This window comes from Jaculus jaculus, chromosome 17, assembly GCF_020740685.1.
Source record: "Jaculus jaculus isolate mJacJac1 chromosome 17, mJacJac1.mat.Y.cur, whole genome shotgun sequence".
NCBI classification, from domain to species: domain Eukaryota; kingdom Metazoa; phylum Chordata; class Mammalia; order Rodentia; family Dipodidae; genus Jaculus; species Jaculus jaculus.
In genome coordinates this window covers 23,223,216-23,250,914 of record NC_059118.1, presented here as the reverse complement: position 1 = coordinate 23,250,914, position 27,699 = coordinate 23,223,216, and the positions used below count along the sequence as shown (strand labels likewise).

Here is a 27,699-nt window from a genome sequence, read left to right as displayed (position 1 = left end):
GAACAAGGGAGAGAGAAAGAGAGAAAGTGACAGGGCCTCATATAGCCCTGATTGACCTCAAACTATTCACCTGAGGATACGAATGACCTTGAACTCGATCTTGCAGCTTTCCTTTCCCATATTCTAGGGCTACAGGGATGCACCATCGCACCCTGCTAAGTTACTCTTATCCTCCATTCATGCCACAGAATGTCACATGTGTCTTAATGCCTGGCCTATACTACACATTCAACAGACCTGGGAGGCAGAGGTAGGAGGATCATGTGTGAGTTTCAGGCCAGCCTGGGACCCTAGAGTAAGTTCTAGGTCAGCCCGAGCTAGACGGACATCCCTACCTTGAACAAAACACAAACAAACAAAAAGCTCGGAAAATAAAATGATGTTTCTTGCCCTGAAGCGCAGTGAATTTGTATGTCAGGGAGAAGCCAGAAAACAAAATGAGAAAGAAGAAAGAAATGAGAGTGCCCATGATTGTGCAGATAAATCCTGTACTAAGAGACTATGTAACAGAGTGCTCAGTGTGGTCTCTAATTAGTCAAGTTATAGAGGGAGGGGACTTTGTTTTCTCTGTGATGGTTGTTTGATTTTGAGATTCATCCTTATTATATAATCCATGCTGGCTTTGACTCACTGTGTAGGCCAGGCTGGCCTCAAACTTACACCTTCTGCCTCTGTTTGCTGAGTAGTGGCATTCAGCTATTGGGTTTATTTAAAAATTTTTGCCACTTTTTAAAATATTGACTATGTAGAGTAAAGCGAACCCTCAGGAGTATCCAAATTATGGTAACCTTCCAATGAATGCCATTTAGTTCATAAAAGGTAGTAAAACTTTACAATGTAAGTATATTATTTTAAAACAAGCATTAACAGTTTTCCCCTTGTTAATTATTATTTATATCAAAGATTTAGCATGTGCAGTTATTTACTGTTTATTGCCTTTTTATTCAAAATTATATTTGGAAAATAGCACTTTTGTATCTAACAAATTTCTTTCTAAAAGCATATTTTTGGTACTTATTTAATTACTTATTTATTTTGACATAGAGCCTTATGCAGCCCAGGCTGCCCTTGAAATCACTAAGTAGTCACTAAGAATGACCTTGAACTCCTGCCTCCGCCTCCTCTAACAGCATACTTGTAGTTACGTGGGAAGACCTATTTAACTAATACTTTATGCTAATTCACATCAATTTGTAATTAAAGAAAGTCCATACTTTTTAAAACTTTGTTTATAAGGCTCTAAGAATGGAATAAAATCAGAAATCTCCATCTTTGTTACAAAGAGGCTCACCCTGTGGCTGCTAACACTAGGCGACGCTGGCTGCCTGGTTCTCTTTGGTTTTGCTGACAAAGAAGGAGCTCCATCCATCTCATAAAAGCCCCGTGTTTTCCTGCAGGATTCAAATGCGCCAGAAGAATCCCCTCAGCACCCTGATCCTCTCGCACTTTGTTGGGAGGCCCACGTCAGCCAGCTCGGAGTCAACCTTGATTATCAAACGACTGACTCTAAAGGTATGCTGTACATGCCTGTGGGGTGATCAGAACTTGATAGAGATTCCAAAGCTGTTAGGACTAAGTGGGTGACAAGTTCCCATATTACAGGTGGAGCCTCATAATTTGAAATCTTAAATGTGCCCTAATCTGAAACGTTTTGAGCACCAACATGATAACCCAAATGGAAAATTTCCTATCTGACCTCATGCGACAGGTCACAGTCAAAGGTGCACTTTGGAAAGTATAGAATTATCCACAGGCCATGTGTACAAGGCGTATATGAAACGTGAATGCAATTCATGTAAATATTCCAAAATCTAGCAAAAATCTAAACTTAGAAACACTTCTTGTGCCAAATATTTTACAAAAGGGATACTCAAGTAAGCAAGTTATTTTGGTGTTTTTTAAATTTTTTTATTAACAACTTCCATAATTGTAGACAATAACCTATGGTAATTCCCTTCCTCCCACTTTCCCCTTTGAAACTTCACTCTCCCTAATACCCTTTCCCCCCTCTCAATCAGTCTCTCTTTTACTCTAATGCCATCCTCTTTTCCTCCTCTTATGCTGGTCTTGTGTAGGTAGTGTCAGGCACTGTGAGGTCATGGATATCCAGGCCATTTTATGTCTGGAGGAGCATGTTCTAAGGAGTCCTACCCTTCCTTTGGCTCTTACATTCTTTCCACCGCCTCTTCCGCAATGGACCCTGAGCCTTGGAAGGTGTGATAGAGATAGTTTAGTGCTGAGCACTCCTCTGTCACATCTTCTCAGCACCATGATGCCTTCTGAGTCATCCATGATCACTGCCATCTGAAAAGAGAAGGTTCTCTAACCAAAAGTGAGAGTAGCATTAATATATGGGTATAAACATTAAGAGAAGTACTTACTGGGCAGTTTGGTGAGAATAGTATATATACATTTAGCCAGACAGCAGCAGACGCTCCACCCCTAGGGCTCATGACTACTCTTCTTCCCCCCTCCCCCCATCGTAGGTGTTTAATGTTAGGCATGTATTCCCTCCCATGGAGGGGGCCTTTTTTATGAAATTTAAAATATACTACTTAGGCTGGAGAGATGGTCTAGTGGTTAAGGCGCTTGCCTGTGAAGCCTAAGGCCCAAGTTTGATTCCCCAATACCCACATAAGCCAGATGCACAAGGTGGTTCATGCATCTGGAGTTCATTTGCAGTGGCTGGAGGCCCCGGTGCACCCATTCTCTTTCTCTATCTGCCCTTTCATTGCTCTTTCTTCCTCTCTCAAATAAATAAATAAATAAATACTATTTTTTTAAGTACTTGAGGGCTGGCGGTTAAGCACTTGCCCATGAAGCCTAAAGACCCCGGTTCAAGGCTCGATTCCTCAGGACCCACGTTAGCCAGATGCACAAGTGGGCACACGCGTCTGGAGTTCGTTTGCAGTGGCTGGAGGCCCTGGTGCACCCAACTTTCTCTCTCTCTCTCTCTCTCTCTCTCTCTCTCTCTCTCTCTCTCTATATATATATATATATATATATATATATATATATATATATATACCTGCCTCTTTCTCTTTCTATCTGTCACTTTCAAATAAATACATAAAAATAAACAAAAAGAATTTTAAGTACTTGAGCTGGAGAGATGGCTCAGTGGTAAAAGGCACTTGCTTGCAAAGCCTAAAACTGAGGTCTGATTCTCCAGTGCCTACATAAAGCCAGGTGCATGAAAAATAGAACTTGGAGCAACCAGATCCGCAGTCAGCTTGGTTGAAACAGTGTTGGAAGGATGCTGCGTTGCTGCTGTGCGGCTACATTGCTTTTGCACATGGTATCCCCCGTCACATTGCAGTTGGTACAGCACTTTTGGGCACTTTCTGCGCTGACACTGGAGCCTGCTAAGCTTCTGGAAGAATTTCCCCGTTGGTTGGAAAAACTGTCCACTCGTCACCAAGGCAGTATCATCATCGTCATCGATTCCATAGACCAGGTTCAGGTACAGCCTCTCCTTGTCCTCTGTTTGTTGACTCCCAAAGAGACCAGAACACCCGAAATGGCTGCCCTCGGCATTGCAGTCATATGCCTCTGGGAAGAAGTGGATGGATTTTTCAAAAGTACAGTGGGGCTGGGGAGGTGTCCCCAGTCAGGAAAGTGTGTGCCTTGAAAGCATGAGGACCTGAATTCAATCACCAATACTCACCTAAACATGCTAGGTACAGCAGCGTGCATCTAAGTGCAGAGATGGGGAGTCAGGGATAGGAGAGCTGTGGGGCTCGCTGGCCAGCCAGTCTAGCCTAATTGGTAAGCTTCCAGCCAATGAGAGACCCTGTCTCAAAAAAGAGATGGAAGAAGCCAGGTGTGGTGGCGCACACCTTTAATCCCAGCACTCGGGAGGCAGAGGTAGGAGGATCGCCGCAAGTTCTAGGCTACCCTGTGAAGACAGAGTGAATTCCAGATCAGCCTGAGGTAGAGTGAGACCCTACCTATAAAAACCAAAAAATCAAAAGAGAGAGAGAGAGAGAGAGATGGAAGATGTTCTTGAGGAATGACACCAGAGTGCACACACGTGCAGGCACATTCACACGTGTGCATCACACACAGGAACACACACGTGTACACACACACAGGTACCATATGGCAGCTGACAGTAGCATCTTACTGGAAAAAGGTCAACTAAATTTACTTGATCAGGAAAATACATTTGTTTTGACATAGTTTTAGAGCCTGAACACTTCCTTAAATATCCAAAATTCAAATGTGGTGATAATGGTGTTTTTGCTACCTGTTTTTTAAAAATGTTTTATTTATTGTTTATCTATCTATTATTTATTTGAGAGAGAGAGGCAGATAGAGAGAATGGGCATGCCAAGGCCCCCAGCCACTGTAAGTGAACTCCAGATGCATGTGCCACCTTGTGCATCTGGCTTATGTGGGTACTGGGGAATTGAACCTGGATCTTTAGGCTTCATAGGCAAGCACCTTAACCAGTAAGCCGTCTCTCTGGCCCCACCTGTTTTTTTGTTTTTAATTCAAAGACAAACCATCCCAAAATAAGATTTTTATTCTTTTTTGTTTGTTTGTTTTTAATTGTTTATTTGAGAGTGACAGAGAAAGAGAGAGAATGGGCGCGCCAGGGCCTCCAGCCACTGCAAACGAACTCCAGATGCGTGTGCCCCCTTGTACATCTGGCTAACGTGGGTCCTGGGGAATGGAGCCTCGAACCGGGGTCCTTAGGCTTCACAGGCAAGCGCTTAACTGCTAAGCCATCTCTCCAGCCCAAGATTTTTATTCTTAATAATAAGGGAAACTTACTGTGAATTTTATCTTAGGGGAGCTATTTTAACATTGTTTTGAAATGTCATAATAAGTTGACTTCTGTTTTATGTTTTTAAGCAAGTTGAAAAGCACATGAAGTGGCTGATCGACCCTCTGCCTGTGAATGTCCGAGTCATCGTTTCTGTGAACGTGGAGACGTGCCCTGCAGCATGGAGGTACCAGGCTAACGTTGGCTTTTTTTCAGGTTTTTTTTCAGAAATGTTTAAAGGACAGGCAAGGAGTGGCTTTTTTGACGTGCATTTGTGTTTTCCTTCTTTTGAAATTATCTTTATTTGTGCACACACACTGCGCATGCGCCTTTGTATTTTCATATAAATGGCAGTGAGGTTGGAGGAGAGATGGACACGCTCAAGAAAAGATGCTATCTTTAGAACTTGGTGGTGCTGGTTCGATGTGGGATGTAAGGGAAAGGGAAAACAGAAAATGACTCCAGCTTTTCTGACTGATTGAAAGAAAGCTGGTCATGGTTCCATGAACTGACACAGGAAGCACTAAGGACAGGCAGGTTGGTGAGGGAACACAAGTGAGGATTTTTTTTGGAATGTTTGCCGGGTGCAGATTGAGGCACTGATGTTTGTCTAGTAGGCAGCTGAATTTGTGGGTGAGAACAACAAACAGGCTGAGAGAATCAGAGTCTTAGACACCTGTTACCTTAGGATGCGGGCTCACTTGGACAGCCCTAAAAAAGAAATGAGGGGCTGAGGAGATGGTTTAGTGGTTAAGACGCCTGCCTGCAAAGCCAAAGGACCAGTTTTGACTCCTCAGAACCCACGTAAAGCAGATGCACAAGGTGGTACATGCGGCTGGAGTTTGTTTGCAGAGGCTTTAAGCCCTGGCATGCCCATATTCCTTCTCTCTCTCTCTCTCTCTCTCTCCCTCCCTCTCTCTCTCTCCCTTCCTCCCTCCCTCTGTGCCTGTTTCTCTTTCAAATAAATGAAAATAAAAAATATTTTTTAAATGATACAAGGGCTGTATTCTGTAAGGCAATGTTTTCAACTTATCTTTTTCTGCAACCTCAAAAGCCTTGCATAGCTTTTTCCTCAACTGTTCCCCTAAGACAGTTTCATTTAAATATATGCTATCTCTGTGTGCATACATCAACACATAATATGCATATACTTATGCTTTATGCATAAAGACAAATAAGCTTTTCCCACCCAGACGAATTTTTGCCGCCACATTGAGGATGTGGATCGCAGTAACTGAATTTCGGTTGCACTGTCAGGATGTGGGAGCAAAGCCTGCCACGTACTCCTCGGCAGGACTGACTCCTGTTTCACTGAAGACGCAGAACCTAGAGCCAGAAATGTTCCACCATTTAACTGTCCATTTTATTTGCTGTTTAATTTACAACGCTTGCGATCATCAGTGAAATAATGAAGCACATGATCGAACGAACTAAATAGATTACTACTTGCTGTGATAAGCTTTGCTTATTTCACAAAGGCAGCATAAAACTTAATTCCTGTGTTGGGTTTTAACTTGTGTAATGGGTAAGTGACAGTCCTCACTGTGTCATTAGGATTGCATTTTTCTTCTCTCTCAACACAAGGTTGTGGCCTACATTGCACCTTGATCCTTTAAACCCCAAAGATGCAAAATCCATTATAACTGCCGAATGCCACTCTGAAGATGTTACATTGACTCAGGAGCAGGTCAGTCTCTTCCATTTTGATGCATTTTTGGGCATATGTGTGTGTGTGTGTGCATGTGTGTTCATAGGTGTGTTTTCACACATTTGTGTGTGCTTATGCATGTGGAGGCCAGAGGTTGACTTTAGGTATCTTCCTCAATTGTTCTACATCTTACTGTGTGTGAGTGTGAGTGTGTTTTCATGTGTTTGTTCTGGCACATATATGTGTATGTGTGCCTGGAGGTCAGAGGTCAGTGTGGGATGTTTTCTTCAGTTGCCATCCACTTTATTTTTTGAGCCGTTCTCTCGCCGAATCTGGAGCTCACCGATTCAGCTATACCAGCTAGTCAGTGAGCCTCAGGAATGCATGCCCCTGTCTCTGTCTCCCAGTACTGGAATTACAGGCTCAGGGCACCACGCCCAGTTTGTATGTGGATGTGGCGAACCACACTTGGGTTCCCAGGCTTCTGTGACAAGTACTTGACCCATTGAGCCATCTCTCCAGCCCAGTTCATTCCTTTTCAGTAGGAGGATAGTTTCAAGATAGGGTCTTGCTCTGGCCCATATTGACCTGGAACTTACTATGTCTCAGACTGGCCTTGAACTCACAGAAGTCCTCCTGTTTTTGCCTCTCAAGTGCCAATTCATTCCTTTTTTTTCTTTTTTTTTTCTTTTGAGGTAGGGTTTTGCTCTAGTCCAGGCTGACCTGGAATTCACTATGTAGTCTCAGGGTGGCCTCGAACTCATGACAGCAATCCTCCTACCTCTGCCTCCCGAGTGCTACGATTAAAGGTGTGCACCACACCAAGCTAGACTCATTCCTTTTTAATGACAGATACAAAAGTAATAAAATTATTTTGGCCTTAGGAAATAATAAATAGGGTTGGAGAGATAGCTCAGTGTTAAGGGCGCTGGCTTGCATAGTCTTCTAGCTTAGGTTCAAGTCCCCAGCGCCCATGTAACACCAAATACACAAAGTGGCACAAGCATCTGAAGCTCATCTGCAGCATCAAGAGGCCCTGGTGTGCGCATTCTCTCCCTTTTCCCTTGCAAATAAATTAAAAATATATTTAAAAAGAAATAGCATATAATATTAAGTAGGTACTTTAGGAGTATTTTTAAAACTACTGAGCTAGGCATGGTGGAGCATGCCTTAAATCCCAATACTCAGGAGGCAGAGGTAAGAGGATCACTGTGAGTTTGAGGCCAGTCTGAGACTGCATGGTGAGTTCCAGGTCAGCCTGGGCTAGAGTGAGACCCTACCTCAAAAAAAAACAAACGGGCTGGAGAGGTGGCTTAGCGGTTAAGCGCTTGCCTATGAAGCCTAAGGAGCCCAGTTCGAGGCTCGGTTCCCCAGGTACCACGTTAGCCACCGTCTGGAGTTCGTTTGCAGAGGCTGGAAGCCCTGGCGCACCCATTCTCTCTCTCTCCCTCTATCTGTCTTTCTCTCTGTGTCTGTCGCTCTCAAAATAAATAAATAAATAAAATTTTTTTAAAAACCTGTTGGCTGCATCTGGCGTCCACAGCAAGAAGGCCGGCTGTAGCCAAGGACCTTCCACTACCCTGGGTCATCTCCCTGCTTGTGCCAGAGATGCTTTTATTTCAACTGGGGTATTGGCAGATGGTTCAGGAGGAGTCATGCCCATTTAATTCTAGGGTGCTTTGCTTTATTTTGTTTTGTCTGGAAACTGGCGCAGGAGAAACAGGTAGAACAGCACTGCCGCTCCGCGACAACCTGCAACGCCCTTTACGTCACCCTTTTGGGCAAAACGATGGCAAGGTAAGTGGCGGGAACTCCCCCCCCCCAATCTCGTGCATGTGTGCGTCCTTTCGGCTGCAGACCGCTCTCTCCTCCTACGAACCCGAGCTGCTCATATCGCTTCCTGGGCCACTCAGATGTCTGCCAAAGAGAATGACTGGTGCCCACTGGGTCACCTGTGAAATGACCAGCACTCATCAGGAGACGTAACTCATTTTTATCACACTAGCGCTTTCCTGGCCCTCATTTGGGGCCCCCTGTGCGTGCCTAGTATTGCCTGCTGAGGCCCCTGGCTTTGGGGAAATGGGGGAGACAGCTGAGATGGAAGAATGTTATTCCAGAGGACCATCTGGAGAGGAGAGGCACAGCAGCAGGGAGTTAGTTGTCTGTTCTTAACTCCACGTCAGTGTTTTGTCATGAAATAGTTCTCTTTCAAGCATCACTTAGTGCTGGGCCTTTAGATAAGCGTCACAATGTTGGGCGACAGTAGAGCTGTGCTCAGCATGGTCTGTCCTCAAACAGAGGTGTGAAAAGATTTTTAATTTGCCTGTGTATAGATAGCATATGTGGTGGTGTGTGTTTGTGTGTGTGTGGTGTGCACATGCATGTGCAGATGCATCCCATGCATGCACACAGAGGCCAGAACAGCGGGTGCCCTTGTCTATCTCCCAGCCGCCTATTTCCTGGAGACAGAGTCTCTCGTTGAACCTGGAGCTGCTGGGTTTTGGTAAGACTGGCTGACCAGTGAGCCCCAGTGATTCTCCTGCCTCTGCTCCCCACAGGACTGGAGTGGCAGGCATGTGTGGCCATGCCCAGCTGTTTATATGTGTGCTGGGGAATTGAATTCAGGAAGAATAAGGCCCCCATGTTAACATAGCAAGCTCTCCTACCCAATGTGCTAGTTTCCTTTCCCCGAGATAAGTGTGTGTGTGTGTGTGTGTTTACCACAATAGTTATGATTTCTAGTACAGCTCTTATTTGAAAACACTGCAGCTAGTTCTCTTCTCTTAATTCCATGTGCCTATCTGGATGCCCAAATTTGAAATGAAAGTCTTCTAAAACTTAAAGTTGCATGTAGCATCTCCACCATCCTTTCTCCTGTTGTGGCAGGGTACCTACCTGGCCACCAGCCCTGCAGTGAGTACAGTTTAGAGTGTGGCTGTAGGCCCCTTCAGGGTATTCATCGAAAGAATGCTTTAAGAGGGACTGTGGACCATTTTTGTATTTTAGAAAGAAGCTACCGACAGAGATGTGGTGTGGGTGTAGTTTGTTTATGGAGTGCTGGGGATTAAACTCAGAGCTAGTAAAGGCTCTACTGCTGGGCTGTCTCCTCAGCTAGCTCTTGTGTAAAATTTCATATTAAAAAAAATTAGAAGGATGGGACTGCTTACAGTGCAATCTTCCCGACACAAAAATGGCCCAGGTGTCCATGAACTTGCAGTGCCTGGTACTACCTACCTCATAACAGGATGTGAAGATGATGACATCAAAATGAAAGGAGATTAATTGAGAGAGGGAGGAGATATGATAAAGAGTGGATTTGTTAAGGGAATTGTGGGGGAGGGGAGGGAATTATTATAGTTTATTGTCTATAATTATGGAAATTGTCAGTAAAAAAGTTTTTAAAAAAAAAAAAGCTAAAAAGAAAGAAAGAAATGAATATTGGCCAAAAAAAAAAAAAAAAAAAACCCAACCCTCTAAAGCCAGGCATGGTTGCTCACACCTATAATCCCAGTACTTGGGAGGTCAGCCTGGAGGGAGACCTGCCTCAAAAACACCAGGGCTGCAGAGATGGCTCAGCAGTGAAAGGTACTTGTCTGCAAAGCCTACTAGTCAGGGCTCAATTCCTCAGCACCCATATAAAGCTGGCTGCAAAGTCCCAAGAGACCCTGTCTCAAAGAAGGCATAGCACAGGCACTTCAGAGCACCATGGCACATGTACATAAACAAATAAACCTCTAATCAAAACAGCCAGAAGGGGGCTGGAGTGATGGCTTAGTGGCTAAGGCACTTGCCTGCGATGCCTGAGGACCCAGGTTCAATTCTTTAGTGCCCATGTAAGCCAGATGCACAAGGTGGTGCATGTGTCTGGAGTTCACTTACAGTGGCAAAAGGCCCTGACACACCCATTCTTGCCTCCCCCCTCAAATGCCTCTCTCCCTCTCAAATAAATTAATAAGTAAATAAATAAAATATATTTTTTAAGCCCTCTGTTCCAGTAATGCTGGGACGAACATCTGACCAAACAGTTTTTTGGGAGGAAGGGATTTATTTCAGGCTCACAGATCCAGAGGAGTTCCATTGATGGCAGAAGAAGCTGGCCCCCTTTCACAGATCCAAGCAGAAAGAGAGACCACCAGCAGCCAGCAACACCAAAGAACAGCAGAGATCCCACCAGAGCTCAGACTGTTCCTTACCTTTGGGCTGGGATTTAGATCCACCACCAGTGACACCTTAGGGCTACAATCCAGGATCTGCCCCTAGTCAGCGGGTCACATGCTTTCACTCTACTACGCCCTCTCCTTGTATGTATGTATGCATTTCATAGTACTAGAGCCTGGGCATAAGGCTTTGTGCATTCTAGGCAAATGTTCTGCCTCTCAGCTAGCCCCTTATTTTGAGACAGGGGCTCAGTGAGCTTAGAGGCTGGCCTTGAACTCATTCTGTAGCCTAGACAGGCCTTGAACTTGGGATGCTCCTGCCTCAGTGTCCCACATAGCTGCGATTATAAAAGTGTTCCACCAGGTTTGGCCTGCTTGCTGAATGTCTTTAGTTTACCCGAATGTTTTCAAACTACTGGGACTGTACAATTTTCATACACATGGCTGACTGATGATGCTTATCATTATGTTTCTGCTTCTTGCACGCACGCATCAGGCTTCCAGAGGGTAAGAACCTTGTCTTACTCATTTTCATGTTCCACAATGCAAAGTAATTGTTTGACATATATTAACTCCCAGCATCTGTTGGTTGCAATGGATTAAATGGTGTGCCAAGAGCCCCAGCAACTCTAGAAGCCCCCTCAAACTGTCATTTTCCTACACCTTTTAATTGAATTTCTGTTCTCAGTTGTACTGAAGAACTAGCGATCATTGTTTTTTGGATACCCCAGAGCTTTCTCCGCTGTTGGCAGTGGGTAAGAAATTAACTGTATTCTCGATCTCTTCAGTGCTGGGAGGGCAGGCCATCTGGACAGGACCCTCCACCAGTGTCTCCAGTGTCAGGACACCGTCTCGCTGTACAGACTTGTCCTGCGCTCCATCCAGGAGTCGCTGCCCAGCGATGTGGACAGAGAGCTGATGAGACAGGTGACATGTCATGAACCAAGACAAGGAAGACTGGCCGCTTTCTCAATAGCTGTGTGAATTGGAGCAAATGATAGGAGCTTGCCTGTGTTTTGAGCACCTACAAGAAGGCGGCCTGAGCTCCCTGGCCTTTGGCTTCTCCTCTACTCCGTGTTGTCTGATGTCGCAGTAGAAGAGTTACTTCCTTCCGCTGTCTTCCCGCAGTCGGAGTTCTATCACAAGTGTAACTGTGCATTTCACGCATTTCTAACTTCCTCTAAACTTCCGTTCTGTAATCATAATAATGCTTGGTGTGCTAGATTTTATTTGCACAGTCTCATTCTTGATTGATGCCTTTTGCATGAATGTGCTTTATTATAAGAAATCTGATTCTTGATTTGTTAACTCATTTAAATTACATCCTTTAATGAATCGCGGGCATGGTAAGGACTGTGGCTTGTAGGGTGCTTTGTGAATGGTGTTCATCCGTTTCCCACCTAGGTCCTCTGCCTGGTTGGTGTTAGTCACAACGGGTTGAGTGAGTCTGAGCTGATGGAACTGTACCCTGAGATGTCCTGGGCTGTCTTGACCTCCCTTATTCACAGTTTACACAGAATGTGTCTGCTGACGTACGGATGTGGCTTGCTGAAGTTTCAACATCTGCAGGTAAATGTTCTTCCATGTATCTTTAAATAAGGTTTTTGGCTTATAAATGTCAAGATAGCATTTCTTGTTATACAAAATAAAAATTAGAAATTTGGTATTATAACTGTCCTTTGTTTGCAGTGACTTCAAGTTAGATGTAAAACTTGTCTACTATTAGATTTACATAGCTCCTTCATAAGGTGGCTATTAATTTCAAGGGTGGTAGCTACAATATGATTTTAGTTGTTTCTTCAGCTAACAAGACTGCACTATATACTGAAATTTTTATTAAGAGGAGCTTGGCATGATAGTACATGTCTTATTATCCCAAATCTTGGGAGATTGAAACAAGAAGATCAGGAGTTCAAGGCTAGCCTCTGCTACATAGTAACTTTGAGTCCTGCTGAGAGACTCTGTCTCAAAAAATAAATAAATAAATAAATAAAAAATACTAAGAGGTGTCAGGTATGGTGTTACAAGCATGTAATCTCAGGAGGCTGAGGCAGACCTGAGGCCAGCCTGCAACCTAGCAAAACCTTATTTTTAAAAAAATGATCAAGGGGCTGGGGAGATGGCTCAGTAGTTACAGATGCTTCCTTGCAAAGCCTACTGGCCCAGGTTCAATTATGTAATACAGATGTACAATGTGGCTCATACACCTGGAGGTTTTGCAGTAGCAAGAGGCCCTGATACACCCATTCTCTCTCTCTCTCTCTCTCTCTCTCTCTCTCTCTCTCTCTCTCTCTATCCATCTCTCTCTCTCTCGCCTCTCTGGCAAACTAAAATATTTTAAAAGCTTTTTAGTGATTAAGAAGGTAAATCTTAGGGCTGGAGAGATGCCTTAGCGGTTAAGCGCTTGCCTGTGAAGCCTAAGGACCCCAGTTCGAGGCTCAATTCCCCAGTACCCATGTAAGGCAGATGCACAAGGTGGCACATGCATCTGGAGTTCGTTTGCAGTGGCTGGAGGCCCTGACGTGCCCATTCTCTGTCTACCTATCTGCCTCTTTCTCTCTCTATTGCTCTCAAATAAATAAATAAACAAAAAAAATTAAAAGAAGGTAGATCTCATGTTTTGTGTTCTTATCACAATAAGACTTTTTAAGAAAATATTATTTACTTATTTGAGAAATAAAGAGAAAGAGGCAGAGAGAGAGAGAGAGAGAATGGCCACACCAGGGCCTCTAGCCACTGCAAATAACCTTTAAATGCATGTGCCACCTTGTGAATCTGGCTTACATTAATACTGGGGAATCAAACCTGGATCCTTAGGCTCTACAGGCAAGTGCCTTAACTGCTAAGCCATCTCTCCAACCCCACAATAAGACTTTTAAGGGCTGGAGAGATGGCTCGGTGGCTAAGGCATTAACCTGCAAAGCCTAACAACCCAATTTTGATTCCCTAATACCCACGTAAAGCCAAATGCACAACGTGGCATATGAACCTGGAGTTTATTTGCGGTAGCTGGAGATCCTGGCACATCCATTCTTGCTATCCCTCTGTTTCTCTCTGCAAATAAACAAAAATTTAAAAACAAGACTTCTAAAACAAAGCAGCAAAAAGCTTTTGTGTGGTATTAAACATGCCAACTATCTCATAGTTGGAAATCTTTAAGAACTACTGGCTAATAGGATTCTTATTATATGCAGTGCTATGATTATGTTATATGAAAATCTTTATTATATGTTACATGACAAATGACTTCTTTGGCCTAACTGTGCTGTACTGAATTTGTAAATATTAAATGTTTATTACTTCTTAGTTTTCTCTTTTATCTTCTATTGATAGAATATACTTTTTTCACACACACATGATATACATACATACATATTTTTTTTTTCATTCAGGACTGGAACTTGTTTCTAAAATAAATGCATCATGTCATTATAAAACTTCTAATGCTATTTCTACCATGTAACTATAAAAGTGAGCTAATTATAAATTCCCTCCTATAAATTCAGTGTACAGCCGGGCGTGGTGGCGCACGCCTTTAATCCCAGCACTTGGGAGGCAGAGGTAGGAGGATCATCATGAGTTCGAGGCCACCCTGAGAGTACATAGCGTATTCCAGGTCAGCCTGAGCCAGAGTGAGACCCTACCTTGGAAAAAAAAAAAATTCAGCATACAGTGGCTTACTTCAAGTAGAATGTAGTGCTGTTCTTCCTCTCCTTAGGCATGGGAAGCAGTGAGACTGGAGTTCATGGAGGATGCCACCGTTATTTCTTCATTTAGGCAAAAGCTGATCAGCTATTTCACCTCACAGCTCAGGTGACAGGAACGTCTGTGCTATTTCTCTGTCCCTTCTGTAACACACTGTTCCTCAGGGCCATTTCTCTTTCTTAGCTTAAAATAACGTAAGATGTAAAACTTTAGCCAGGCCTCATAGGGTGGGTTTGTAATCCAAGGTGCTAGGGAGGCCGACCCAGGAGGATCACCAGTTTAAAAGTCTGCCCGGACTACAGAATGAATCCAACGCTTGCCTGTGTAACCGAGCAAGACCTCATTTTAAAAGAAAGCAGTAACTTTCAAAGGGCTAATGATGTAGCTTGGTGATGGAACACCTACCTAGCACATGCAAGACCCTGGCTTCAACCTCTTGTGCTGCTCAAAAAATGCTATAAAGAATTAGTCCTTTCCTTCTGCTGTTTATGTCAAAAGAACAAAATATATATTGATGGAAGATCTTACAATGTGCTAGACCTAAAAACCTAGGGGAAAGCTAAGGAAAGGCTCGGTGGGTAAAGAGTTTGCCACGCAAGCATGAGTTCCCGAGTCCAGATCCCTAGGACCCACCAAGAATGTCAGATGTGCTTGTGTGCATCTGTAACCCAGCATTGGGGAGGGGAGGGCAGGGGATGCCTGGGACGAGCTCGCTAGCCAGCTTGCCTGAATTGGTGAGGTCTAGGCACTGAAAGACCCTGTCTTAAGGTAACAAGTTAGAGAGCAGTTGAGGAAGACCCCGCAGTCCGTTTCACATGGCTGGTAGAAATCACCCAAGAGCAGCTTGTGGGAAAAAGAGGTTTATTTTGGCTCACAGGCTTGAGGGGAAGCTCCACGCTGGCAGGGAAAATGATGGCATGAGCAAAGGGTGAACATCACCCCCCTGGCCCACATAAGTTGGACAACAGCAACAGGAGAGTGTGCCAAACACTGGCAAAGGGAAACTGGCTATAACACCCATGAGCCTGCCCCCAACAGTACACTGCCTCCAGGAGGCGTTAATTCCCAAATCTCCATCCGCTGGGAACCTAGCATTCAGAACACCTGAGTTTATTGGAGACACCTGAATCAAACCACCACACCTACTCATATACACATGCTCCCACACACAAACATGCCTACATGCACAACATACACACACACACACACACACACACACACACACACACACACACACACAGGTGAAATCAGTGCAGGGTCATTTTGTTACCTCTATTTTCATTCTACTGAAGTAGCTTATGATTGCATGTATCTCTGTGGATGTTCAGATCTATTGAAGTATTTTCAGTGACTGACTTTTAGACAAATACTTTCAGATGGCAGAGTTTTAAAGCCCTGGCTTTTTAACTTCTCCTCTTGCTCAGTGTTTTAGTGTCTTTTCATCCTCCCCATAAACATAAAGACCTGGGGATATGGTTTGCTTAATGGTCTAGAATATCAGCAAATTTATTTTCATGATTGGAATAGGAAGTTTCTTTAAAAGTTTTTTTTTTTTTTTTTGGAGGGAGGCTCTTTGAGGTAGGGTCTCATTCTAGCCCAGGCTGACCTGCAATTCACCATGTAGTCTCAGGAAGGCCTCGAACTCATGGCCACCCTCCTCAGAGTAGGAAGTTTCCAATGCTGGCATAACATTCTCAGTATTAGGTTATACTAAGTCAAAAAAATGCATGTTAAATGTGTCTTCCTCCTTTCACTGTTCACCTGGGGCCTCTCCAGGCTTTCTTGCTGGGGGGAGGTCTCACCCAGCATGGTCTGCTCTTCCCTGACAGCCAGGACCAGGTGACCTGGAGAAGTGCGGATGAGCTCCCGTGGCTCCTCCAGCAGCAGGGGAATAGACAGAAGCTGCATGACTGCCTGCTCAACCTCTTCGTGGCCCAAAACCTGTACAAAAGGTGAGTTGGGGGTGGGCGTGGATAAATAGCTCAGAGTTAAGGTGCTTGCTTGCCAAGCCTAATGGCCTGGGTTCAGTTCCACAGCGCCCACATAAAGCCACACGCACGAAGTGGTGCATGCATCTGCAGTATGTTTGCAGGGACAAGAGGCCCTGGTGCTCCCATTCGTATTCCGTGTGTGTGTATGTGTGTGTGTATCTCTGTGTTTCTTTTTCTCTCCTTCCCTCTCTCTCTCATTGCAAACAATTTTTATTTTTAAAGTGAGCTGCTTAGTCCAGAACATCTCTCTTTAGAGGTGCAGATTTATAACCAGTGGTTCCACTCAACACCCCACCAGCACCACAGTGGGATTTGTCATTTAAAAATCAGTGCCTGGCCAGGCGTGGTGGCACACGACTTTAATCCCAGCACTCGGGAGGCAGAGGTAGGAGGATTACCGTGAGTTCAAAGCCACCTTGAGACTACATAGTGAATTCCAGGTCAGCCTGAGCTAGAGCGAGACCCTACCTCAAGAACAACAACAAAAAATAAATAAATAAAAATAAAAATCAGTGCCATTCCAATGGCATCTGAAGGACAAGGTGAGGAAAATGCCAAGATGTCTTTTATAAATTGTCACATGAACAACTTTTTCAAATAATCTTGGCGTGAACTCAGTGAACTCAGTTACTACATCTGATGAAATGCATACAAGAGGTTCAGCTGAATTTCCCTTGGTGAGAAACCATGCTGACCTTAGTGGTCTCAGCCAGCACTGCGGAAGACCACCTGTGTGCTGTGATCATATGCAGCAGCATTCGAGCGAGGTGGAGTTGATGACCCACTTTGTAGCGATGAAGTGGTGAGGGATGGGAGGTCAGATTGCCAACTCCAGATGTCTCAGCTGGGGAGCAGTAGGGTCCATCACAATGTAAGTCTGACCATACCCAACTATGCTGCTTATGAGTAGTTTTTTTTTTTTTAATAAAACTCTAGGAAGTTTAGCATTTCCCTTCTATAGTGGATTTTAAAGTTAGCTTGTTTGTTCATTGAATTATCTGTTTCAACAGAGGACACTTTGCCGAGTTGCTGAGTTACTGGCAGTTTGTTGGCAGAGACAAAAGTGCAATGGCGACGGAATATTTTGACTCACTGAAGCTATATGAGAAAAACTGTGAAGGCGAGGAGAGCCTGACCTGCTTAGCTGACCTCTATGAAACCCTGGGCCGATTCCTCAAGGACCTGGGCCTGCTCGGTCAGGTACACGTGGCTCCCTGCTTCCTCTTCACTCCTTCTGGGGAGGTGACACCCTGTCAGGGTGGTGCCCAGGTGTCTCACATTTCACCAGCAGAGCCCTTGCCATGTTTTGCTGCCTCTAATCATCCATTCATTTTTATTCCCAGGCTGTGGTGCCTCTGCAGAGGTCCCTCGAAATTCGAGAAACAGCCCTAGATCCTGACCACCCACGAGTAGCCCAGTCCCTGCACCAGCTAGCAAGTGTGTACGTGCACTGGAAGAAATTTGGCAACGCAGAACAGCTGTATAAGCAGGCCTTGGAAATCTCAGAAAACGCCTATGGCGCAGACCATCCACAGACTGCCCGAGAACTTGAGGGCCTTGCAACTTTGTACCACAAACAAAATAAGTAAGGCTTAGGTCAGCAATGCTCTGACTTTATGAAGGGTGTTAGAGGGGTTTTTTTGTTGTACTTGTGCAGAGACAGGCTTGGCTCTGTGGCTGATCTGAGTCTCTTTGGGGTACACAAAGAAAGTTCACCTTTCTTTCTGCATGTGCATGTGTATGTGTAGTGGGCATGCATGTGACACATGCATGTGTGGGTATGTAAGTGTGCATGCATGTTGAGGCCAGAGGTTTATATTGGGTGTCTTCCTCAATGGCTCTCCATTTTGTTTACTGAGGCAAGGTCTCTCACCCAAACCTAGAGCTTACCAGTTTGGCTAGTTTAGCTAGCCATGTTGTCTCAGGGATCCCCACCCACCCACCCCATTCTGCTCAAGTTCTAGGATTACAGGCAGGCTGCCATGCCCACCTAACATATGCATGGACCCTGGCAATGTGAACTCAAGTTTGCAGAGGCAGCAAAGCACTGCCCAGTGTCTAAGGCCAGTTTAGAGTTGGGCTTCCATCTCTGGAGTTGCTTCCATTCCCCAGTGACAGACATCTGGTGTTGTGACAGAGGCCACATGAAGCCTAAAATGTGAACTCTCAAGTCCTTTATGAAAAACGTTGGCTGAGTTCTCATTTCACTGAATTGACACTTTGAATGGACTTCTTTTGTTTGGCTTACTATATATATTTTTTTTTATTTTTTAAGATATGAACAAGCTGAGTATTTTAGGAAAAAATCCTCTAGAATTCGTCAGAAAGCCATGAGGAGAAAAGGCAACTTGGTAAGCAGAGATTTCTTTCATGTTGCATTTTAAACTAAAGGACAAGAGTGTCTGAATGTCACAGATGCATGGACCTATATTTAAAAGCTGCACATTTTAGTGGCTTCTAGAAAAGCACAGGTTCACCTTTTGTATTTCATTTACAGTGTGCTCAAATATTAAGATTGTTGACACATACAACTAGTGGGCTTTTAGAGGGTAGAATTATAAAGCTAGATGGGAGAACATTTGGAAGATGCAAATTAAAGTTGATTTGAGGAATGGAGAGATGGCCTAGTGGTTAAGGCATTTGCCTGTGAAGCCTAAGGACCCAGGTTCAAAGCCAGATGCACAAGGTGGCCCTTGTGTCTGGAGTTTTTTTTCAGTGGCTAGAGGCTCTGACATGCCCATTCTCTCTATCTGCCTCTTTCTCTGTCTCTCTCATAAATAAATTAATTTAATTAAGCTGATTTATTTTCCATGAGAAGTGTTAGCAAATAAATGCAACTAATGCTCGTTTCTAAGAATTTGATGTTTACGTGTTCAGAAATGGACTTGGTGACTATCAGCATATTGTTTCTAATCTTTTTGCAGCACTCTGAGCTATATCTTGCTAAACTGCCTCATAATCATTTTCACGCATTTTTAATGAATTTGAGAACACGATGGCATGGGAAAATACATGTTTTTTTTTTAATTTTATTGATCCATTTTGAGAAGTGTGTGTGAGAGAAGGGGGGTCAGATAGAGAGAGTGGGTGTTCCAGGGCATCCAGCCACTGCAGACAAACTCCAGATGTATGTATCCCTTTGTGCATGTGGCTTACATGGGTACTGGGGAATTGAACTTGGGTCTTTAGGCTTCACAGGCAAGTGCCTTAACCGCCAAGCCATCTCTCCAGCCCTGTATGTGTTGTTTTTTAATTAATTTTTTCTCGAGGTAAGGTCTCCTTCTAGCCCAAGCTGACCTAGAACTCACTCTGTGGTTCCCGGCTGGTCCCAAACTCAGGATGATCCTCCTACTTCTGCCTCCCTAGTACTGGGATTAAAGGCATGCCCCACAACACCTGGCTATTTTTAAAATAGCATGTGTTCGTAACTTTCACATTCAGTGTACTCCTTTAATAACCGTCATGTCGACTAGAGAGGACTTCTAAGTTCCAGAAGACTTTTTAGGTTCCAGAAGCGAAGGGGCGCTCAGTGATCGTAACTCTGCTCACTGCAGTACGGGTTTTCCCTCTTGCGAAGACGGGCCCTGCAGTTAGAAGAGCTGACCTTGGGCAAGGACACACCCGACAATGCCCGGACCCTCAATGAACTGGGTGTTCTCTACTATCTTCAGAATAACCTTGAGTGAGTACGGGGGTGTTCCTAGTGAAATTGAGGCTCCCCCTTGGTGCAAAGCTGTTCTGCATGTCTCTGGAGTCCAAAGTTAGAAAACATTAATTCAAACAAGCCAGTGCCACGTTGACGGTTACCTTTGCTTTGACCTAGGTATAATCAGTGTAAACCTATAAAAAGGTTGTTTCTGAAAGTGTTTGTGTTTGTGGGTTTGGCTTTCCTTTGGAAGGTGGTAAGCTGAGCTACTACCTGGAAAGCAAGGGCAGGAGGAGACGCTAGCTGCGGGGTGGGTTTGGGCCAAACGCGTCACTTTAAGCGGTTCAGTTCTCTGCGTGACTTGGGCCCAGGACTCGGACCTCTAGAGAACAGATTGTTCAAATCATTTTCGGGGTTTTCCTCTTAGAACAGCTGAGCAGTTTCTGAAGCGCTCCTTAGAAATGAGGGAGCGCATCCTGGGAGCAGAGCACCCTGACTGCGCCCAGTCCCTGAACAACCTGGCCGCGCTGTGCAATGAGAAGAAGCAGTTCAGCGAGGCCGAGGAGCTTTACGAACGCGCGTTAAACATCCGCAGACGGGCGCTGGCTCCGGACCACCCTTCCCTGGCATACACAGTGAAGCATCTTGCCATCTTGTATAAGAACATGGTAAGGAGCCCTTGCCATGCCTGCATGTTTACAACATACCAGGGATGCCATGATTACAGTCAGCAAGTTAGTTAATCTTCTGATGGATAGGTTATTTTAGACGAATTTTAAAATCATGATTTAATTTTTAACAAATAGCTAAGAACATTTAAAAAAAACAGTTTCAGACTTCACAATATAAGATACTGATTGGGTTTTTGCAAATACATTCCAAGTACAAATCTGTTCATTAGCATTCTAAATTGTACTCCCTTTTATGTCACATTTCAGGAATTTAACAATTCCAGCCTACCACCCTACCTGTCTAAAACCACCATAAACATAAATCACCCAGTTGTCAGGGATTCAGAAGGTATCTTAATGGTTGGCTAAATTATTTTCTTTCATTCTCTTTTGACTTTGTCTACAATAAGTGTGACCATTCTTGGTGTAGGAGTTAAGTTGGGAATTTTTATATCTGTTCCCAAAAATATACCCCCCCCCCACCATCTGCTTTCCACTCTTGCAGTCACAGCACTGAACAGGCTGACCTGGGACATTGTGCCGGCCCCCTTGCTAAAGTTCATGTGTCAGTCAGAAGACAGAACTGTTGCTGCTGTTTTAGCCCAAGTTTTGTTGTTGTTGTTTGTTTTTGTTTTTTTTTGAGGTAGGGTCTCACTCTAGCCCAGGCTGACCTGGAATTCACCATGGAGTCTCAGGGTGACCTCAAACTCACAGCGATCCTCCTACCTCTGCCTCCCAAGTGCTGGGATTAAAGGGGTGCGCCACCACACCCTGCTTCAACCCAAGTTTTGAGTAAAAAGAGATCATTAGAATACTCTGGAGAGGGTTTGGTGGTTGGAGGAAAGTGAGTTTTTAGTTTGATGCCATCTTTAAAGTATGGTGGCAGATCTGCTTTTCCTTCACTGGAAACTGACTGATGAGAGACTCTAAAGAGCTTGGAAGATGATCAAGGAAAATGCCCGGGTTGCTTGATCTGCACTGGGGAGATGGCTGTGGGTAAAAGCACTTGCTGCACAACCGTGACACTGGAGTCTGAATCCCAGGACCCACATCAAGCCAGAGGCCAGTAGTGCACCTCTGTAGTCCCAAAACCCCTTTGGCAATAGGTGAATCCCAGAGCTCATGGGCCAGCCAGTCTGGTGTTCACAGTGAACAGCAAGAGAGACATGTCTAAGACAAGGTGGAAGGAGAAGGCCAATGCTGACGTTGTCCCCTAACTTCCCACCACATGCCATGGCAAACGTGCACCCATACACACACACACACACACACACACACACACACACACACGATAACTTTGTTTACATATTCTGTTAGATTTTCAGTTACCTGTAAACTATTAAACTAGAAGAAAATGTCTTTGGGACTTTTTTCCCTCAAATTTGCTTGTGTGTGTATGTGTGTATTTGTTTGTTTTGAGGAAGGATCTCTCTCTCTAACCCACACTGACCTGGAATTCACTGTGTAGTCTCAGGGTGGCCTTGAACTCACAAGCAATCCTCCTACCTCTACCTCCCAAGTGCTGGGATTAAAGACATGCACCACCACATCCAGCATATAAATGTTTTAACATATTTTATTTGTGGGAAAACTCTAACCAGATAATACTTATTGCCTTTGTATTTTTGTTAGATCATAATTTCATTTTTCTTCTAGGGAAAACTTGACAAAGCTGTGCCTTTGTATGAACTGGCAGTTGAAATTCGACAGAAATCCTTTGGCTCAAAGCACCCTAGTGTAGCTACTGCCTTGGTGAATCTAGCAGTTCTTTATAGCCAAATGGTAAGTTGCTGCATTCTAACTCTTTATAAATGACTGATTTTAAGGTATAAAATATAGATAGCAATGAGTCAGTGGCACAGTAAAATTAAAGAACATTTAAGGTTATTATCTATCAACTTTTTTGGGCTAGGGTGATGAGCTGGAGCCCCTGTTTAAATAGTTTTTAAAAAATATTGAAGTTAGATTTCTGAGATGGCCCTTTTCTGAGGCTAAAATACCAACTGAGTGTTTGGTTCAAAATACAGACTTAGCTTTTTCAGTTCTATGCCTGTCTGTAGCATACCATCTTAAGCTTGGAACATCCTCTGTGGTACTCAATGTGCAATAAAGAAACTAGTTGTGGGCTGGAGAGATGGCTTAGTGGTTAAGCGCTTGCCTGGGAAGCCTAAGGACCCCGGTTCAAGGCTCGATTCTCCAGGACCCACGTTAGCCAGATGCACAAGGGGGCACACGCGTGTGGAGTTCATTTGCAGTGGCTGGAAGCCCTGGCACACCCACTCTTCCTCTCTCTCTCTCTCTCTCTCTCTCTCTCTCTGCCTCTTTCTCTCTCTGTGTGTTGCTCTCAAATAAATAAATTAAAATAAACAAAAAATAAAAATAAAAAACAAGTTGTGTCCATACTGTGGCAATGTCTGAAATTTAAAACCTTTTACTTTCTATAATACTGCATCTCCAATTATGATTATTCAACCAATGATCCTTTTACTTACATCTTGCAGGAGGATATTAAAGGTCTTCAAAGTTCTTGCCAAAACAGGCTGCTTAGTATAGAATACATATGTGGTAATTTCAATCTATGTAAGTGAGCACTGATACTTTTTTTTTTTTAATAAGAAAAAGCACGTCGAAGCCTTGCCATTGTATGAGAGAGCATTAAAGATTTATGAAGATAGTTTGGGGCAGATGCATCCTCGAGTTGGAGAAACATTAAAAAATTTAGCTGTGCTCAGGTAAGAATTTTTCTGCTCTTTTGCTATACCTGTCTTTGAGAATAGCTCGGACTCATCACAGAAAGGAAGAATATTTATTGCTGAATATAATCTTTGTGGCAGAATGTTTTGGCTTATCTAGTTTTAAGAGACACTTAAGTTGCATCCAGAAGCAAAACAAAGGTTGGAAGACTTGTATTTTGGAGGTGTGCCTCATGGCGCATAGTAAGGGATGGTTTCCAGTGGCTACTGAATCGCCTCTGGGGCGACAAGGCAATTTGCCTGTAGGTTGAGTTCCATGTGCTTGTCTGTATTCCTCGCGGGACGGGGCGGGTGACGCCTCTTTGCGCTTGACTGCAGACAGGAGACCATGGTGCTAGTGGTGCCCATGTGGCAAGTGGAAATGCTTCCTCCACAGCAGACAGGAGAGCTTGGGGACCCTATCTAACCAGTCCATCTTCATGAGCGTCCTAAAATAAAAAGGGGGAGATGAGGTTGTTTGTACTTGTTTTCTGTATCCCAGAAGGCCATTTGGAAAACGGGTGGGAGGGGAGCATCTTATTAACAGCTCATGTTCTTATGTTTTCCTCCAAAGTTACGAAAAAGGGGATTTTGAAAAAGCTGCCGAGCTGTACAAAAGAGCAATGGAAATCAAAGAAGCAGAAACATCGGTTCTGGGTGGAAAAGCTCCTTCAAGGCACTCATCAAGTGGAGACACAGTCAGCTTAAAAACAGCTCCTTCTCCTAACGTTTTCCTGCCTCAAGGGCAGAGGTGACAGGGCAGTGACAGTTCTCCGCAAATGTGTCTAAGACAAACATTTGGAACATTGGAATTTGAAATTTTTATGTGTTTTAAGAAATTTTATTTTTCTCACTTAATGTTATTCAACCAGCATTTGTATGAAATCGTATTGGATTACATTGAGTTATGATAGTGTATAAGTGGACTGAAGGAATTTTCCTATCACACGAGCTCCGAGGGGTAAGCAGAACCTTCTAAGGTGACATGAGGGGTGGCCTGCTCTATTCTACCGGAGCTGGGGAGGAAGCTGATGCGGTTTAAAACTGTGACTCTCAGCCGGGCGTGGTGGCGCACACCTTTGGTCCTAGCACCTGGGAGGCAGAGGTAGGAGGATCACCGTGGGTTTCAGACCACCCTGTGACTACATAGGGAATTCCAGGTCAGCCTGGATCAGTGAGACCCTACCTCAAAAAAACAAACAAAAAATCCCCCTGTGATTCTTTTCACCTCTCAAGAACTTTAGACTTGCCATTCATTCCTTATGGTCTTGACGTTCAGCAACGGCCTGGCCCAATTTTCTACCTCCAAGGAAAGGCTCGAGAATTAAAGGGACATTTATGAAAGGTTTGAACTATCTTCAATGAGACAAACTGTAATTCCTGACTACCACCTATTTTTTTGCTTGAGAGGGAAAATCTGGTTATGTAGTCCAGGACGGCCTGGAGCTTATGATCCTCTGGAATACAGGCATGCACCATCATGCCCGGCTTTTTAAAAAGTTCATGTATATGTGTGTGTACATACATGTGGAGGCTGTAGGACAACTCTTTTGAGACAGGGTCTCTGATTGGCCTGAAGCTTACCAATCAGGCAAGACTAACTGGCCAGTGAGTTCCAGGGATCCTCCTCTACCGCCTCAGAGCTGGGATGATAGGTACCCACTACTACGGTTCCAGGAATCACTTAGATCCTGCAGGCACTTTACTAACTGAGCTATCTCCCCTGCCTTGTGTCTTTTACTCTACTTTCCCCTAAGATGGGCCCAGCACCCTGCTTTCCCTGTTGTCTTTGCCAGTTTGTCACTGTTGTATTTACACCCATCTGGACGGTGTCTGAAGTCATCCGTGCAAAAGGATGCAAGCTCTTCTGCATTCTCTGACCAGTCAGTAGCAGACATGAGCCAGGCCTGTGGTAAAGGCCTGCAACCCCAGCAGCATGGGAGGTTGAGGCAGTAGGAATATAAATTCAAGGCCAGCCTGGGCAACATAGTGAGACCCTTTCAGAAAATAAAGAAAAAGAGAGGTAGAAATATAGCTCAGAATGCTTGCCTCTGGGTTCAATCCCAGCACTGGAGAAGAAAAAGAAAAGGACTTGACAGTCTCCTTTCTTAAATGGCCTAAGTCAGTCTTGATTTACCTCAAAGTCAATTAGTGGCCAATTGATAGTGAAAATTTGGTATTTTTATATGTTTTATAAAGCTACATTTGGATACTGTTTTTACCATTTGTGTATTTATAGTAAAATCTTCACCAATTTTTAATTCTAAGATTCTAATAGGTATTAATTGTACAGATTGAAGATGTGAAAATGATGTCATGGGTTTAAAATAAAAGTGCACTTTCAAGTTCTCTTTTCCTCACTCTGTACCAGCAGGCTGCATTTTCACAATCGTTTAAAAGTCACTGAACATTTCTTAGTAGACTTGGGTGCTGCCAGGACTCTCAAGTAGTTTCTCGGTCCGTAGGTTTTGGTTAGCGACCCTGAGACCCCACCTCACAGGGTGCCTTGGGAAGCAGTATCTTCAGCTCCCAACACCACCAAGGAGCTTTTAGATTCAGGGCCGAGGCCTCTCCTGTACCGCCTCACCATCAGTCTCAGCTGCATCACCGGGTGCTTTAATGGCTCCCAAGTTTGAGAAGCACTGTTAAGACTCACACACCATCATGGTCACTTACACTAGGTAGGACTTTGTAAATGGATACCCTTCTGCCTTTTGGGAGAGGCTCAGAGGGGTACAAAAGAAGATAAGGCCACAGCATAACCTTGGGGGTTGCCGTCAGCTGTTAAAGGTACCAGTGACAACTCACAAATGTTGGACACTGATCTTAGAATTAACATACTAAAGTCAGGCTATTTAGCAATGTTGGTAATTTAGTGCACCCTAAGCATTACATTGTTTCAACCACTTAAAGAAAATCTACTTGAAGAAATAATCTGCAACTAGTATGCTGGAAGCACCTTAAAAATTTCTTAATAATCTATATTTATTTGTTACTATAAAACTTAGATTTGAACAAACAGAAAAATGTTAGAAGCTGCTAATGGTATTCAAAGTGACTATGACACAAATTAACAGGAATGATCATTCTATGTCAAAAGAATTGTTTACATATATAATAAAACTGATTTTGGTTTATTTATTGTACTAAAAATGTCATACATTTTTAAAGATAAAAATCATTGTAATAAACATTTCTGTGTAGCATTTGAAATTCTCAAACAGGAATATTATGTTCATATCAACATACATCTTCACAACAAAATGACGGTTTTCAGGTAAACCACCCAATCAAAACAATTGATAGGCACTGGGGAGATAACCAAATTTTGCTATGTTCTGTTTTCAGTACTTTACAGAAGGGGGAATAAAAAAAATGAAAAGGTGACTTGAGGAGAGTCAAAGCTTCCTTAATATCATTTTAAAATTTTTATTTATTTGTTTATAACACAGAGAGAATGGGTTACCAGGGCATCTAGCCACTGCAGATGAACTCCAGATACATGTGTCACTTTGTGCATCTGGCTTTATATGGATATTGGGGAATCCAACCTGGGTTGATAGGCTTTGCAGGCCAGAACCTTCACCGCTAAGCCATCTGTCTAGCCCCAGTAAATATTTATTACCTTTTCCTGTTGTTCGGTGTGTTTGCGGGTGTCTAGGGAATGCTTTCCTAAGTCTGCAGTCCTTCTTTTCTCTACAACACAAAAGCCCTGAGCAGAACCATCCCATTAACTTCCCATTCATTCACACCAAGAAAACAGTAGAAGTTCTGCCTCGTTTTGCTGTCACAGCCTCTCTGTTGTAATGGACTACCTTCCCACCTTCCTGTTAGAAACACCATGCCTCTTCAGCGATGGTTAAGTTCTCATAACTGGCTGCCTGCGGCCTCCTACACATGCTTCTGTGATACGCGAAGTGTGGGGAGAACTCTCTGAATATTGGGTACCTGTTGTCAGACTTTTTTTTTTCTGATCAAATAATCCAAGAGTTTTTAATGAAAGATACTAGAGTAGAAGATAAATTTGATACCATTTGTGTAATGTAGGACAGCAGCAGTAATGCTGTGCTAAGTGCAGAGCAAATAAAGGCTTTCAGATGGTGGTTGGAGTCTGTTATACCTTAAATCAGAAAGTAGAATTTACCAGTTTCTAAAGAATTACTCTATAATGATCGTACTTCATTTTTAAAATTCAAAATACTAGTGACTACAAAAGGCTGTTCTGTAATTCAGTATACTAATTTATGTAAAAATGGTAAAAGACCTACCAACTCAACATAAATCATAAGTTTCAAAACTACACAATCCGTAGCCCAGTTTCTGATTTCACTATCAACATAAAAATCACAGTAAAGTTCAAGATCTCAAAACTAATATA

General features: G+C 43.6%; 1 protein-coding gene across 5 annotated transcripts in view; it reads left to right on the top strand.

Annotated features, from left to right (window-relative positions):
- The window catches only part of Nphp3 (nephrocystin 3), a 45,406-nt gene extending 19,740 nt beyond the window's left edge, over positions 1-25,666 (top strand). The window contains exons 11-27 of one of the 5 annotated variants that reach the window (XM_045136344.1): positions 1,398-1,512; positions 3,320-3,463; positions 4,861-4,958; positions 6,356-6,458; positions 8,134-8,216; positions 11,365-11,503; positions 11,981-12,145; positions 14,295-14,389; positions 16,111-16,233; positions 17,283-17,472; positions 17,616-17,857; positions 18,548-18,623; positions 19,827-19,954; positions 20,346-20,586; positions 22,246-22,371; positions 23,206-23,321; positions 23,896-25,666. In XM_045136344.1, coding sequence (XP_044992279.1) covers positions 1,398-1,512; positions 3,320-3,463; positions 4,861-4,958; positions 6,356-6,458; positions 8,134-8,216; positions 11,365-11,503; positions 11,981-12,145; positions 14,295-14,389; positions 16,111-16,233; positions 17,283-17,472; positions 17,616-17,857; positions 18,548-18,623; positions 19,827-19,954; positions 20,346-20,586; positions 22,246-22,371; positions 23,206-23,321; positions 23,896-24,076 — 2,365 coding nt within the window. In that variant the 3' untranslated portion in view covers positions 24,077-25,666. Of the gene's footprint in view, positions 1-1,397; positions 1,513-3,319; positions 3,464-4,860; positions 4,959-6,355; positions 6,459-8,133; positions 8,217-11,072; positions 11,084-11,364; positions 11,504-11,980; positions 12,146-14,294; positions 14,390-16,110; positions 16,234-17,282; positions 17,473-17,615; positions 17,869-18,547; positions 18,624-19,826; positions 19,955-20,345; positions 20,587-22,245; positions 22,372-23,205; positions 23,322-23,895 lie in introns of those variants that run through there. The other 4 variants (XM_045136345.1, XR_006633972.1, XR_006633973.1 and 1 more) reach the window with 4 other exon arrangements.
- The last annotated feature ends 2,033 nt before the right edge of the window (positions 25,667-27,699 follow it).